At 41.2% G+C, this 15,583-nt stretch overlaps 1 protein-coding gene across 1 annotated transcript in view; it reads left to right on the top strand.

Moving 5' to 3' along the window:
- LOC143930364 (membrane-spanning 4-domains subfamily A member 4A-like) overlaps nt 1-15,583 on the top strand; it is a 212,233-nt gene that overhangs the window by 165,505 nt on the left and 31,145 nt on the right. The window contains exon 5 of the mRNA XM_077454634.1: nt 10,234-10,365. Within this exon, the coding sequence (XP_077310760.1) occupies nt 10,234-10,365 (132 nt within the window). The remainder of the gene's footprint in view (nt 1-10,233; nt 10,366-15,583) is intronic.

Consider the following 15,583-nt stretch of genomic DNA (forward strand, 5'->3'; position numbering starts at 1 on the left):
AAATATGGTGGTGGTAGTGTGATGGTCTGGGGCTGTTTTGCTGCTTCAGGACCTGGAAGACGTGCCGTGATAAAAGGAACTATGAATTCTGCTGTCTACCAAGAGATCCTGAAGGAGAATGTCCGACCATCTGTTCGTGTACTCAAGCTGAAACGAACTTGGGTTCTGCAGCAGGACAATGATCCTAAACACACCAGCAAGTCCACCACCGAATGGCTGAAGAAAAACAAAATGAAGACTTTAGAGTGGCCTAGCCAAAGTCCTGACCTGAGTCCTATTGAGATGTTGTGGTATGACCTTAAAAAGGCCGTTCATGCTCGAAAACCCTCTAATGTAACTGAATTAGGACAATTCTACAAAGATGAGTGGGCCAAAATTCCTCCAGGACGCTGTAAAAGCCTCATTGCACGTTATCGCAAACGCTTGGTTGCAGTTGTTGCTGCTAAGGGTGGCCCAACCAGTTATTAGGTTTAGGGGGCAATCACTTTTTCACACAGGGCCATGATGGTTTGGATTTTTTTTCACCTTTAATAATAAACACCTTCATTTACAAATTGCATTTTGTGTTGTCCTTGACTATTGTTTAAATTGGTTTGATGTTCCGAAACACTTAAGTGTGACAAACATGCAAAGGAACAGGAAATGAGGAAGGGGGCAAACACTTTTTCACACCACTGTACATTCCTTATGACAGCAATAAATGTGATCAGATTTATAAAAAAAAAATATATATAATAATTATTAAAGCGCCCTGTCCCCGCATACCAAAGAAAACGCATACTTAAGTCACATCCACAAATGTAAACAGTGTTCAAATCACACAAGTATCACCGCAATCGTTAGACCCCTTTTCAAACTGGGGCGCCTCTCCATTCATTCCAGTGTGTATTTTCACACTCAGTTGGTGCACTTGCAGGATGTTCTGAAAAGTCCTGCAAACAGCATCTTTGGGGTGGGTTGGGAGTGCTGTATTTTTTTAAAAAGCGCTGCTTAAACAGTGCTAAAACGAGCTGCGCTTTAGGATGGACGGCTCAGTGTGAAAGGGGTCTTAGAGCAAGAATTCTAGCTCTTGACCTCCTCTGTAACTCTAAACTGGTAACCGTTACAAAAATTGAAACGTCGCCTATGGAGATTTTTAAGTACCATAGTTTGTCGCCATTCCACGAGTGCATGCAATTTTAAAGCCTAACATGTTAGTAAAGTTAGGTAACATCATCTTTCACAATATACAACAAAAAAAAGATTTTCTTATTTTTTTATTCAAAAAAAGTGTATTATTTCCCCAAAAAATTGCATTTGTAAGACAGCTGCACAAATACAAATGTGACATAAAATATTGCAACAACCGCTATTTTATTCTCTAGGGTCTTTGCTAATTTTATATATATATATATATATATATATATATATATATATATATAATTTATTTATTTATATATATTGGAGCTGCATGATTCTGGCCAAAATGAGAATCACAATTGTTTTCTTTTTTTTGCTTAGCCACTTACAGACCGGACCATTTTGCTGGTCAAAGACCAGACCACTTTTTGCGATTTGGCACTGCGTTGCTTTAACTGACAATTGCGTGGTCGTGCGACGTGGCTCCCAAACAAAATTGACGTCCTTTTCTTCCCACAAATAGAGCTTTCTTTTGGTGGTATTTGATCACCCCTGCGGTTTTCATTTTTTGCACTATAAACAAAAATAGAGCGACAATTTTGAAAAAAATGCATTCTTTTTCACTTTTTGTTATAATAAATATCCCCCAAAAATATATAAAAAAACCTTTTTTTCCCTCAGTTTAGGCCGATACGTATTCTTCTACATATTTTTGGTTAAAAAATCGCAATAAGCGTTTAATGATTGGTTTGCGCAAAAGTTATAGCGTTTACAAAATAGGGGATAGTTTTATAGCATTTTTATTAATACTTTTTTTAATTATTTTTTTTACTAGTAATGGCGGCGATCAGCGATTTTTATTGTGGCTGCGACATTGTGGGGGACCCTTCGGACATTTTTGACACATATTTGGGACCATTGTCATTTATACAGTAATCACTGCTATATAAATGCAGTGATTCCTGTGTAAATGACACTGGCAGTGAAGGGGTTAACCAGTGGGTGGCAGTGTAGGGGTTAAGTGTTCCTAGGGGTGTGTTACTAACTGTGGGGGGGTTGGGCTTTCATTTAGTGAACACTGATCTCTGCTCCAATCACATGGAGCAGAGATCAGCGTCACTAGCTGCTAGGCAGAATGGAGAAATGCTGTTTACACGGCATTTCCTCCATTCAGCCGTCCCGTGAGAAGATCACGAGTATGCCCGCGGCGATCGAGTCCGCGGGTCCCGCGACTGGACTCACGGGGCCCCGGCCAGCGCGGGAGCGCGCCGCCGGCGGCACGCTCCCGATGGCAGGGCGGCATTGAAGATTGGACGTACATGTACGCCAATATGCCTGCCCGTGCCATTCTGTCGATGTACATCGTCGTGTGCTGGTCGGGAACCGGTTAGACTAAAGATCACAATTCTCATGATTCTCCTGACGTAAAATCTTTCACCTGGTATAAAAAAATTGGGCTAACTTTACAGTTTTTTTTTTTTTTATGTTTAATTCATTAAAGTATTTTTTTTTTTTTAATTGCATTTGAAAGACCGTTGCGCAAATACAGTGTGACATAATATATTGCAAAAACCACCATTGTATTCTCTAGGGTCTCTACAAAAAAAAAAATATATATATATATATATATATATATATATATATATATATATATATATACACACATATATATATAAATGTTTGGGGGTTCTAAGTAAGTTTCTAGCAAAAAAAAATATTTTAACTTGAAACCAACAAATGTCAGAAAAAGGTTTAGTGTTTAAGTGGTTAAGCTTTGCTAATTTGCACACTGGTCTATTCCTTTGACAAATTGTTACAATGTTTAGACTTAGTTCCACTGCTAAAGAATGTTGTGATTCTTGGCAGACTGCCTGTTTTGTTTTGTTTTTTTTTCCTTCCTTTCTTTTGATGTCTGTGGCTTCAGCAGAGCAGAGAAAATTCTCTGCATAGAAAGAATTGGGAAATACTTTTTTCAAGATTGCAATGGGAAAAAAAATTGCAATAACGATTCTTAACAATTAATCATTCAGCTCTAATATATATGTACATAAAGGGAGGGTTTTTGTTTATTGATTGTTCAGTAGTACTAGCAGTGATTAGTGTAAACAATACTAAGACCCCTTTCACACTGGGGCTGTAGCCAAGCATTGCTAGTTTTAGCGGCACTTTACCGCTGCTTTCGGCCACTAGTGGGGCACTTTTAATCCCAATAAAAGGGTTAAAAACTCCAGTTTTGCTGCGCTTTCAAAAGGGCATTTCAGGCTTTTTGATTCATTCCAAAGGACAGGGCGTTTTGGGAGTGCTCAACCCACCCCAAAGATGGTGCTTACAGGACTTCTCAGAATGTCCCGCAAACGCACCGTCCCAGTGTGAGGCACACTGGAATAAATCCGAGGCATTTTTTAGGAGTTTAGCAAAGAGTATTTCTAGTGCTGAAGTGCCCCAGTGTGAAAGGGGTCTTATCAGTCTGGGCAGAGAAGGAGAAAACAAAAGATGGAGAAGAACGGTAGGAAAAACCTCCTAGCTGTTGTGTAGCATACAGGTCAATCATCTCTCAGGAGCTGCATGAGGATCCTAAATAAAGATCCACCTATAGCAGTGGTCATCAGACCTGTCCTCAGGGCCCACTAACAGGCCAGCTTTGCAAGATAACTGAAATACATCACATGTGATATCATTTGCTGCTCAGTGATTGCAGTATTCTAGTCTGCATCTCCCCAAAGTCATACATAAAACTAGACCTGTCAGTGGGCCCTGAGGACAGGGTTGATGACCACTGACGTATAGTGGTAAGTGCAGCTCCTATGATGTGTACTTCTCCTCAATCTAAGTCCTGAACGGCTCCCGGACTGAGTATCTGGCAAATTCTAAATTATTCTCCCTGACAGAGCAAATAGAATGCTTCCCTCTGCAGGGTTATAATCTGAAGGGACTTGCATTCCTACTGAGGCCAGTAATCTGCTAGTATCAATCACACCTGTCTCCTGAAATGACTGGGAATTCATTGCATTTTCTCTGCCACACCCATATCCTAGGGAGTCCTAATTAACCCCCCAATTAATATATTGTAATACCTGTTCCTATCAGGATACTGCAGGTGCAACCCCACTATATTATTCACTTAAATATACAACCTACCCTGGTAGGGTCTACTAACAAAGTTAACCGCTTCTGGACTGCCCACTGTCGTTTTACGTGATGACTTTGAAGGAAGATATCGTTGTTATGGCAGCAGCTAGCTGCATTAACCCCGGTATCCCAGTGTTCAGCCAGCGGTCCACTACAAGATAAAAGTGGTCTCTGCGGCACATTCACTGCAAGATCACTTAACGGCGGCAGCCCCTCCAGCCTCGATCCTATGCCCTCCGACGCTTAACGGAGCCATCGGCAGTGGCGCAGGCGATTGCATCTGTCCCCTACCTGGGTATGGAGACAAGTTAGGGGAAGATGGCCCCCATCCGTCTCCATATCACTGCAGGGCGGATGCGACGTGAAAACGTCAATTCCGCCCATAGCTCTTAAAGGGACATTTTTTTATGCCAAATTTTATATTTTTTATTGCATTTAAGTGTAAATATGAGCTCTGAGGTCTTTTTGGCCCGACAAGCTCATGTGCAGAAGCGAACACATATGTGACTAGCGCCCGCATATGAAAACGGTGTTCAAACCACACATGTGAGGTATCGCCACGATCGGTAGAGCGAGAGCAATTATTCTTAACTTAAAACATGCAACCTGTAGAATTTTTTAAACGTCGCCTATGGAGATTTTTTTAAGGGTAAAAGTTTGTTGCCATTCCACGAGCGGGCGCAATTTTGAAGCGTGACATGTTGGGTATCAATTTACTCACCATAACATTATCTTTTACAATATAAAAAAAAATTGTGCTGTTTTTTTATTTTTTAATTCAAAGAATTGTATTTTTTCCAAAAAAAGTGCTCTTGTAAGACCGCTGCACAATAACAGTGTGACAGAAAGTATTGCAACGACCGCCATTTTATTCTCTAGGGTGTTAGAAAAAAAAAGTGATGTTTGGGGTTTTAAGTAATTTTCTAGCAGAAAAAAAATGTTTTTAACAACAAATCTCAGAAATAGGCTCGGTCTTTAAGTGGTTAAACAGAATATCTACCTCAGCAAAAAACAAACCTGCATGTTCTTGGTTAAGCTGCCTCATATAAAGCTAGGTACTACCAAAGTTTAACAATTGGTCATCCTAAACACAGATACTGCCTCAAAAGCTGGAGAGGCTAATCAAACTTGTCTCATAAAAACTATGGACCTATATCTGCCAGCCAAGTTCTGACCCCTCCCCCCCACAAAACCATGCTGTACTCCAAATAATAATAGTGCTCCCAAAACTCTACATGTTTTGCTCAATTGATCAACTTCGTCAGGAGTAAAAATTAAATGCACCAAATAAAAATTTATGAAAAAATAAAATTGAGCAGACCAAACTATCCCCACATGGTCAGGATCAAAATGGCGGCCACCCCCTTTCTTCACTCTATTTATAAGATTTCCCATATGACTTCCACAATGTGAATAGGAAATATCACCATCTAGTGGGGAAAAGCCAAAGTCTCCCTGTTGGGAAAAGGACAAAACGTCAACTAGATACTAGGGAGGTTCCTAAAATTTAAGTAGGAATATAATATTAGTGCCGTTTCTACATTTTTCTGTTTGATTTTTCCTGTTTGGCTGCCATAAACTTCAATGGGGCTCGCTGGTCGGGAGTTCTGCTGCAAACCCGAACGGGGGGGGGGACGTTTTCGGCCTATCTCTAATTAGAACAAGAAGGTACAGCAAAAATATGAAGAAACCATCAGCCCAATACAGCAATTTGAAGTATTTCTCTCTCTCTCTCTTATCGCAAAAAAGAAAAAATCCATTAATTAAATCATTGATTAAATACCACCAAAAGAAAGCTCTATTTGTTTGAAAAAAATGATAACAATTTTGTTTGAATGACAATTACTCAGTCATGCAACACTGTACCCAAAGTGTGAAAGCACTGAAAGATAAAAATTGGTCTGGGCAGGAAGGGCTGAATATATTGGAGTGGTCAGGGGGATGGCATGCGGTTAAAAAAAATGTCCCACGATGTACATCCATCTTCAATCATGCTGCTCGACAAACCTGAAAAATCAAAAAAAAATATTAAAAGCTCTGCCTCAATGGGAGGCCTCCCGGTGCAGGGCGGGGCCACCCGGTGACATAACCGAGTGACCCCGCCCTTTTCTGATGTCATGTGATGTCAGAGGGACGGGGTCACCCAGTTACATCACTGGGTGGCCCCACCCTTGCCTTTATAAGAGCTGTCAAAGCGAAAAAACATCAGTCGCTGGAAAGCCTCCCATGGAGGCAGAGTTTTTTTTTTTGAGTTTTATATTTATAGAAAAAGTATAGACCGCGCTAGGAGAAACAATGTGAAATTAACAAACTAACAAAATAGGCAGCAGCAATAAATGCGATATAGCACCCAACAGCAACAAAATATATGTAAGGCTGCGCCAATCCCTCTAACATAAGGTAAAATACTAAATAAAATTAAATATATAAACAATAATACAATTGAGCAATAAAACCTCAAATGCTGTGTGAAGTGACAAAAAGAAAAAGAGTCCAATCTAAGAAAAGTTCATAGGTGAATCCAAATAACGGACGTAGATGTCCTCAGATGACAACACCCCAGTGGTTCAACACTTTCCAAAGCGCGTGAAGTGCCCGTCACCAAATGTTGAATGCGCTTACGAGAAAATATATGAAATGAAGCATATATAAATGGTCAGTGGACAACATCCAGGTCAGCCTTCCTCAGCTGGGTCAGCACTCCATCCCTTAGCGATCTTTCAGGATAATGATCTGTTCAGTGGTCTCGATATAAGGCACTCAAAGACCCACTCAAATGCTGTGTGAAGTGACAAAAAGAAAAAGAGTCCAATCTAAGAAAAGTTCATAGGTGAATCCAAATAACGGACGTAGATGTCCTCAGATGACAACACCCCAGTGGTTCAACACTTTCCAAAGCGCGTGAAGTGCCCGTCACCAAATGTTGAATGCGCTTACCAGAAAATATATGAAATGAAGCATATATAAATGGTCAGTGGACAACATCCAGGTCAGCCTTCCTCAGCTGGGTCAGCACTCCATCCCTTAGCGATCTTTCAGGATAATGATCTGTTCAGTGGTCTCGATATAAGGCACTGGTGTGATGAGTCTCAGCTGCGACATTCAGATGGTCGGGTCAGAATTTGGCGAAAACAAAGAAAGATGGCGGCGGCAGCAGCAATCCATGTGCTCACATGACTTGGTGAGCACATGGATTGCTGCTGCCGCCGCCATCTTTCTTTGTTTTCGCCAAATTCTGACCCGACCATCTGAATGTCGCAGCTGAGACTCATCACACCAGTGCCTTATATCGAGACCACTGAACAGATCATTATCCTGAAAGATCGCTAAGGGATGGAGTGCTGACCCAGCTGAGGAAGGCTGACCTGGATGTTGTCCACTGACCATTTATATATGCTTCATTTCATATATTTTCTGGTAAGCGCATTCAACATTTGGTGACGGGCACTTCACGCGCTTTGGAAAGTGTTGAACCACTGGGGTGTTGTCATCTGAGGACATCTACGTCCGTTATTTGGATTCACCTATGAACTTTTCTTAGATTGGACTCTTTTTCTTTTTGTCACTTCACACAGCATTTGAGTGGGTCTTTGAGTGCCTTATATCGAGACCACTGAACAGATCATTATCCTGAAAGATCGCTAAGGGATGGAGTGCTGACCCAGCTGAGGAAGGCTGACCTGGATGTTGTCCACTGACCATTTATATATGCTTCTTTTCATATATTTTCTGGTAAGCGCATTCAACATTTGGTGACGGGCACTTCACGCGCTTTGGAAAGTGTTGAACCACTGGGGTGTTGTCATCTGAGGACATCTACGTCCGTTATTTGGATTCACCTATGAACTTTTCTTAGATTGGACTCTTTTTCTTTTTGTCACTTCACACAGCATTTGAGGTTTTATTGCTCAATTGTATTATTGTTTATATATTTAATTTTATTTAGTATTTTACCTTATGTTAGAGGGATTGGCGCAGCCTTACATATATTTAGTTTTATATTTATATTGAGTTTATATTCTATCGGGCAGCGTGATTGACGATGGATATTACTTTTTGACACCTGATAACCATTCACATAAGGGGGGAGCCGGGATCTGGTGTTTCCATATTCCGATTCCCGTAGACTCCGACAACCACCAGCCAGGGTTGTCGGGAAGAGGCCCTTGCACACCAAAGCACCCTGCCCATGTTGAGTGCATGTGTCCTGGTATGGTTCAGGAGGAGGAGGGCGCTCGCTTGCCCCCCCTATCCTGACCTAACAGGCTGCATGCTCCGATAAGGGTCTGGTATGGATTTTGGATGGAACCCCACACCCATTTTTTTTTTTTTTTTTGGACTGGGGGAACCCCACGCCATTTTCTTTATTGATTTTTCATCTATATTGCTGGGAGTCGGCAATACATTACAGCCGCAAGCAAGTTTGAATGACATTTTTTCCTTGTCATTATTGCTGTTCTACACATCGCACATATGCGCCACTTTACAGTCAGACTAAAGGGATCCCCCAGGCATGATATTTAACCACTTCCCTCCCGCCGTATGCAGAATGACTTCCGGGAAGTGGTTCTGTTATCCTGATTGGGCGTAATATGACGTCCAGCAGGATAACATGCCGGCGCGAGCCCGTGGGGGCGCACATCACGCCGATCACGAGTGTGGCATGTTAGTCTGACGCCCCACATCTCCAATCGTGATAAGAAGCCTCTGTAGGAGGCTTCTTACCATGTGATCAGCCACAGCTAGGGTTGCCACCTCATCCCTTTAAACCTGAACACATATTAATTACACAGGTTCTGTGGCTGATTAAGGTGGTAATTAAACTCACTCGGTGCCTTATCTGCATTTAATTAGCCTCAGAACCTGAGTAATTCAAAGGTGTTCGGGTTTAAAGGGATGAGGTGGCAACTCTAGCCACAGCTGATCATCGCATGAACCAGGAAGTTCCGGTAAATGCCATTCCTTGGTTCGCTCTGACAGGGAGAGCCGATAGGTGGCTCTCCCTGTCAGAGGGGGGGTCTGTGCTGATAATCAGCACATTGATTATCAGCACAGACCCCTCTAATGTAACAATCACCTGCCAATCAGTGCCCAGAAGTGTCCCAACAATAAAGTGTGCCATTTCCCACCACAGTTCCAACCAGTAACTTATGTCAGTACATATCAGTACTGCCCATCAGTGATACCTGTCAGTGCCAATCAGTACCGCTTATTGCACTCACACTTTGTGCAGGCTTAACCAACTCTTGTCACTGTTAGGAAGCGACTTCAGGGTAATAGTTTACAGCAAGTGTGCAGACTCAGAAACTTAGAGCTCAGAGCAGAGATCTCACCAAATAAGTACCAGAAAGAAAGAAAACAAGTCAGGGATTTTAACTATCCTGAATCCATAAAACATGAAAAAGTCAGTTTGGATCAACTGACCCATTAAATACATATTGTTCATATATGATTGCAGTGTTTTTTGAAATTTTAACTGAATTTTAGATTTACCTTTTTTCCCACACTTGTCGTAAGTCAATGCCCTACAAACCTCCACAATACAACCCTTATAAACTGGAACAACTAGCATGAACTCGCCTTCATTTCATTTGTGAAGGACTTCATTCATCATCATCATCTCTCTCCTCCTGATTTGTACTTTGGTCGCTTGCCTCCCAGAGTTTTCTGTGCCACCGGTCCTTTTGTTCTCAAGCATTATGTCAAAGGTATGCTGGAGATATGTTCTTTTATGAACCACTCTTTAAAAAAAAAAGATCTGAGAGATGGTGCTGTAATGTTTACAGAAGCCTGACAGCCCGTCCAAGCAAAGACCATCAGACAAACCAAACAATGACACCTCTTTGGAGAGCTAGTGATATTTTTTTTAAAACAAAATTATTTTGTGAAAAATTGTGATCATGTTGATTTGGAGGGCAAAACACATGATAAAAGGTAATATATGCATATAGTACAGATTTAATATTGTTTATGTGTCTTTTCCAGATCAGAGGCTCTCTTGCTATGAACATCATTACAGCTATCTTCAGCTTCATTGCGTTCATATTGGTCTGTGCAGATCTGGCTGCATTGGATGCAGTAAATGATTACTATGGTGGGACCTTGAAGCATTACCTTGTATGTTTTTACTTTCTTTATTTCTTAGACACTGATACTGTAAAGCAATTCCAGCCAATAAATAAATCCAGTTAAAAAGTAGAAATCCAGTCAAAAGCTTCCTGAGGGTGTTCTTGTCTGGTCACGTGATTGGCTCCCAGTGCTGGCTTCAGGGTAGAGGAGGGACAGCTTACAGCAGATGCCCCATAATAAGTCTGTTGGTGATGTCCCCTCATAGGCATAGCAGTCGTTCTAAAAGATTTCTCCTTTTCACTTACACCCCTTTCACACCAGGGCGTTTTGCAGGCGCTATAGCGTTAGAAATAGCGCCTGCAATCCGCCCTAAAGAAGCTGCACCATTGTGTGTAGTGTGAAAGCCCCGAGGGCTTTCACACTACAGCGGTGCACTGGCAGGATGTCAGAAAAAAGTCCTGCCAGCAGCTTCTTTGGAGCGGTGAAGGAGCGGTGTGTTTACCGCTCCTCCACCGCTGCTCCCCAATTGAAATCAATGGGGCAGCGCTGTAATGCCGCCGGCAAAATGCCGCTATTGCGGTGTAATGCCGCTATTGCGGCGTATTGCCGGCGGTTTTGACCCTTTCGCGGCCGCTAGCAAGGGTAAAAAGCACCCCGCTAGCGGCCGAAATGCGCCGCAAATCCGGCGGTAAAGCGCCGCTAAAAATAGCAGCGTTTTACCGCCGACGCAAAGGGCGGTGTGGTGTCAAAGGGGTCTAAAGCTGACTGCTCTGGAGATCATGTGACTTGACCATCGCATCTAGGGATTGGGTGAGTATAAGTGAAGGACATTGTGCACTCTACAAACTACTATTAGCTTGTCTATTTCCATAATTATTCAGTTTATAAAACCCTGCTAGGCACACTGATATAAAGTTACTTATGAAAACACACACACTGCTGCTAGTAAAACGCTATCCTATTTATTTCCCAAGAAATTAGGAAAGCTAACATAAAGTATTAAAAAAGACATTACAATATCACAAAGCTTACAATCAGAACATATAATACAAGAGTATTCTTAGCACATCCTAGCAGCTGAGCCTCGTGATGGAATAAGAGATCTGGCCCACATGGTTTAGGCCTGAGCCATCACCCAGAGTAGGCCTCAAGATGGCCGAGTCATCAGATTAGCAGAGAACACAACCTCATGGTAAGAGAGAGCGGACAGAGAGAGGGCTCTTTGAAACATTCCTTATTGACAAACGCACCTCATCCACACCGCATCCCACTGCCAGTCCAATTTGCTTTGGACCAATTAGTGTTCACATGACAATCCTTCTTATATTACTGACTGTCCTGCCATACTTGGCTTCTGGGGACAGTATTGCAGTCTATGCGCCCTGGGCCGTCTTCATCATCAATCTATCTGAAGCTTTGTGCACACCAGGTTGGCTGAAGATAACTCCTTTTGCTATGCAGATTCTGTTTGGTGCCACATTCCTCTGTACCTTTTAAAAGTGTGGGACTGCAAGTGTCAATATGGCTGATCTTGGTTGTACTACCAGATGTGTAGAAACTTTAGATATATAACATTAATTCATGTTTAATTCCAACAATAAACATCGTTCCTTTAGTTAATATAGGACTTGGGGAATGGGGTGGAAGCAGTTTTACGTTTATTTTTGGGGTGAGAGCAGGTTTAAGTTTTTAGTTTTCAACTGGACTGCTTTAAGATTTAGGTAGGCGCAATACAGGTCCAGCAAATAATAGAAAGAAACCGGGTAGTTTGCTTTAGACCAGGGGTCTCCAAACCTTATAAACAAAGGGCCAGTTTATTGTCCTTAAAATTATAGGGGGCCTGACTGTGGCCAATGGGAGTGGTAATTTGCTTAGCATCAGTGGGAGTAAACCTCATTTGGTATTAGGAGGAAGAACAACTAGGGTTGCCACCTCATCCCTTTAAACCCGAACACATATAAATTACACAGGTTCTGAGGCTAATTTAATGCAGATAAGACACCAAGTGAGTTTAATACTTATTATTTGTGTAATTAGTATGTGTTTGGGTTTAAAGGGTTAAGGTGGCAACTCTAAGGAACAGCGCTCCATCGTTGGTATAGTGGAGAGGAATAGTGCACTATTGTTGGTGTCAGTGGGAGAAATAGTGATCCATCGTTGGTGTCAGTTGGCAGAACAGTATCTCGTATTAGCGGGAAGAATACAGTGCCTTGAAAAAATATTCATACCCCTTGACATTTTCCACATTTTGTCAAGCAAAGGGTTGTAGTTTGGAGACCACAGTTTAGACATTAGTACACAGATACTGCTATACTAATTTGTCATTCAGTTTTACCTCACTTATCAAATGGTTTATACACAAACACAAAAATCCGTATAGCCAAGAGCAAATACTGAGAGGTCAATTTCAATTATAAAAAGGAAAGCAGATCAATTGTATACATAAAATTACATTTTTTAAGGTACTCTTTACAGCAGCAATACTAAAAGATTTTTCAACACAACCACAAATGCATAATTCATAACACATGGTTACATATCAGTCCTTAAATATAGCGAAAAATAGAAAATATTTACAAAAAAAAATGTACACGTATAATTTCTAAAACTCAGCACCTGGTAGATTTATAGACAAAATAGCCCTTGGGAAAATCTACACTTCAAACAATTAGTATACATTTTATGTGTCCTATACCTTTTCCCTGATAGCAACAAGACAAACACACTGTAACCTAGAAGGGTTGGATCACTACCAATAGTTTTTGGCAAACGCTGTGTCCAAGTTTGGTACAGTGCCAAGAAAAAGTATTCATACCCCTTGACTTTTTCCACATTTTGTCATGTTACAACTAAAAACGTAAATGCATTTTATTGGGATTTTATTTGATAGACCAAGAAAAAAGTGGCACATGACTGTGAAGTGGAAGGAAAATTATAAAATGGTTTTCAAAATGTTTTACAAATAAATATGTAAAAAGTGTGGTGTGCATTTGTATTCAGACTCCTTTAATCTGATACCCCTAACTAAAATCTAGTGGAACCAATTGCCTTCAGAAATCACCCAATTAGTAAATAGACTCCATCTGTGTGTAATTTAATCTCAGTATAAATATAGCTGTTCTGTGAAACCCTCAGAGGTTTGTTAGAGAACCTCAGTGGACAAACAGCATCATGAAGGCCAAGGAACACACCACAGGTGTCAGGGATAAAGCTGTGGACAAGTTTAAAACAGGGTTAGGTTATAAAAAATATCCTGAGCTTTAATGTCATGGAGCACTGTTCAATCTATCATCTGAAAATGGCACAACTGCAAACCTACCAAGACATGGCCGTCCACCTAAACTGATAGGCCGGGGAAGGAGAGCATTAAATCAGAGAATCAGCCAAGAGGCCCATGGTAACTCTGGAGGAGCTGCAGAGATCCACAGCTCAGATAGGAGAATCTGTCCACAGGACAACTATTAGTTGTGCACTCCACAAATCCGGCCTTTGTGGAAGAGTGGCAAGAAGAAAGCCATTGTTGAAAGAAAGCCATAAGAAGTCCCAATTGCAGCATGCAAGAAACCATGTTGGGGACACAGCAAACATGTGGAAGGTGCTCTGGTCAGATGAGACCAAAATTTTACTTTTTGGGCTAAAAGCAAAGCGCTATGTGTGGCGGAAAACTAACACTGCACATCACCCTGAACACACCATGCTTTTTTTCAGCAGGGATGGGGAAGATGGTCAGAGATGATGGAAAGATGGATGAAGCCAAATACAGGGCAATTTTAGAAGAAAACCTGTTAGAGTCTGCAAAAGACTTGAGACTGGGGCGCAGGACAACAACTCTAAATATACAGCCAGAACTACAATGGAATGGTTTAGATCAAAGCATGTGTTCGAATGGCCCAGTCAAAGTTTAGACCTAAATCCAATTGAGAATCTGTGGTAAGACTTGGAAATTGGATGCAGGGAACAGCTGTTAACATCAATCTGACAGAGCTTGAGCTAATTTACAAAGGTTGGGCACTCTCGAGAAAGCTGATAGAGACATGCCCAAAAAAGACTCAAAGCTGTAATTGCAGCTAAAGGTGGTTCTACAAAGTATTGACTCAGGGGGGCTGAATACAAATGCACGCCACACTTTTTACATATTTATTTCTAAAAAGTTTGGAAAACCATTTATCATTTTCCATCCACTTCACAATTTTCTGCCACTTTGTGTTGGTCTATCACATAAAATCCCAATAAAATACATTTAAGTTTTTGGTTATAACATGACAAAATGTTGAAAATTTTAAGTGGTATGAATACCTTTTCAAGGCACTGTAGATCAGTTGTGTTGTTTTTACCACACAATACAGGAACTTGTTATCCTCCATCCTGCAGCTGGCATACCACACTACATAGCACAGTGGAGAAGAATACTCTCAAAGGTGCAATGATAACAATTGACCAGAAGCCTCAAGGACAATTTGACCTTTTTCAATCTTCTAAGAAAAAAAAAATCTCCTTGCCACCTATTTGTACAGAAGTGAATGATTGATTTTTTTTGATCTACTATAATCCACAATTATTCTGTTTTTGCAATATTAAGCTTTCTTGTTGTAATCTACCATCCAATTAAATCCAACTTAGTCCAACTAAAGTGGTGTCACCAGCAAACTTCACTATGATATTTTATATTTGAATAGGTAAAGCTATAGTAAGTTTATTGTTAGAAGAAGTGTTAATCCAACGTGCTTAACACAATTACAAGGCAGTTTGTGTGGAGCCTCCACCCCCAACCAGGGTTCCTATAAAAGTTGCTAGGTTCCCTGAGCTGAGGCCAATTTACCTCCCATCTGATGATGCCTTTATTGTTTTGGGTCTAATGCCACTTGGCAGAACCAGAAGCATAACACCAATCTTTTTAGCTGCTGTAAGGGTGGCATTCTGATCACCACTCTAAAGGAAGCATTTTTTCCACTGACCACCGTTGTGAGGGAAATTCTCCCTTTTTAACCCTAATTATTTCATTTTAGCTGGGGTTTCCTGAGACCTGAAAAATTATTTCAAGGGTCCCTCAAGGGCAGGGGTCTCCAAACTTTCTAAACAAAGGGCCAGTTTACTGTCCTTCAGACTTTACGAGGGCCAGACTGTGGTCAGTGAAAAGGTCCAGACATCACTGGGGAAAAAAAAATTGTGTGTCAATGGGAGTAATTATGCCTCATTATTGGTGTCATTGGGCCCCACTGTTGGTGTCATTGGGAGGAATTGTGCACCATCGTTGGTATATTTGAGA

The sequence above is a fragment of the Lithobates pipiens genome, unplaced genomic scaffold, assembly GCF_037356315.1.
Source record: "Lithobates pipiens isolate NorthernLeopardFrog02 unplaced genomic scaffold, aLitPip1_a1.2 Scaffold_25, whole genome shotgun sequence".
In the NCBI taxonomy this organism is placed as follows: Eukaryota; Metazoa; Chordata; class Amphibia; order Anura; family Ranidae; genus Lithobates; species Lithobates pipiens.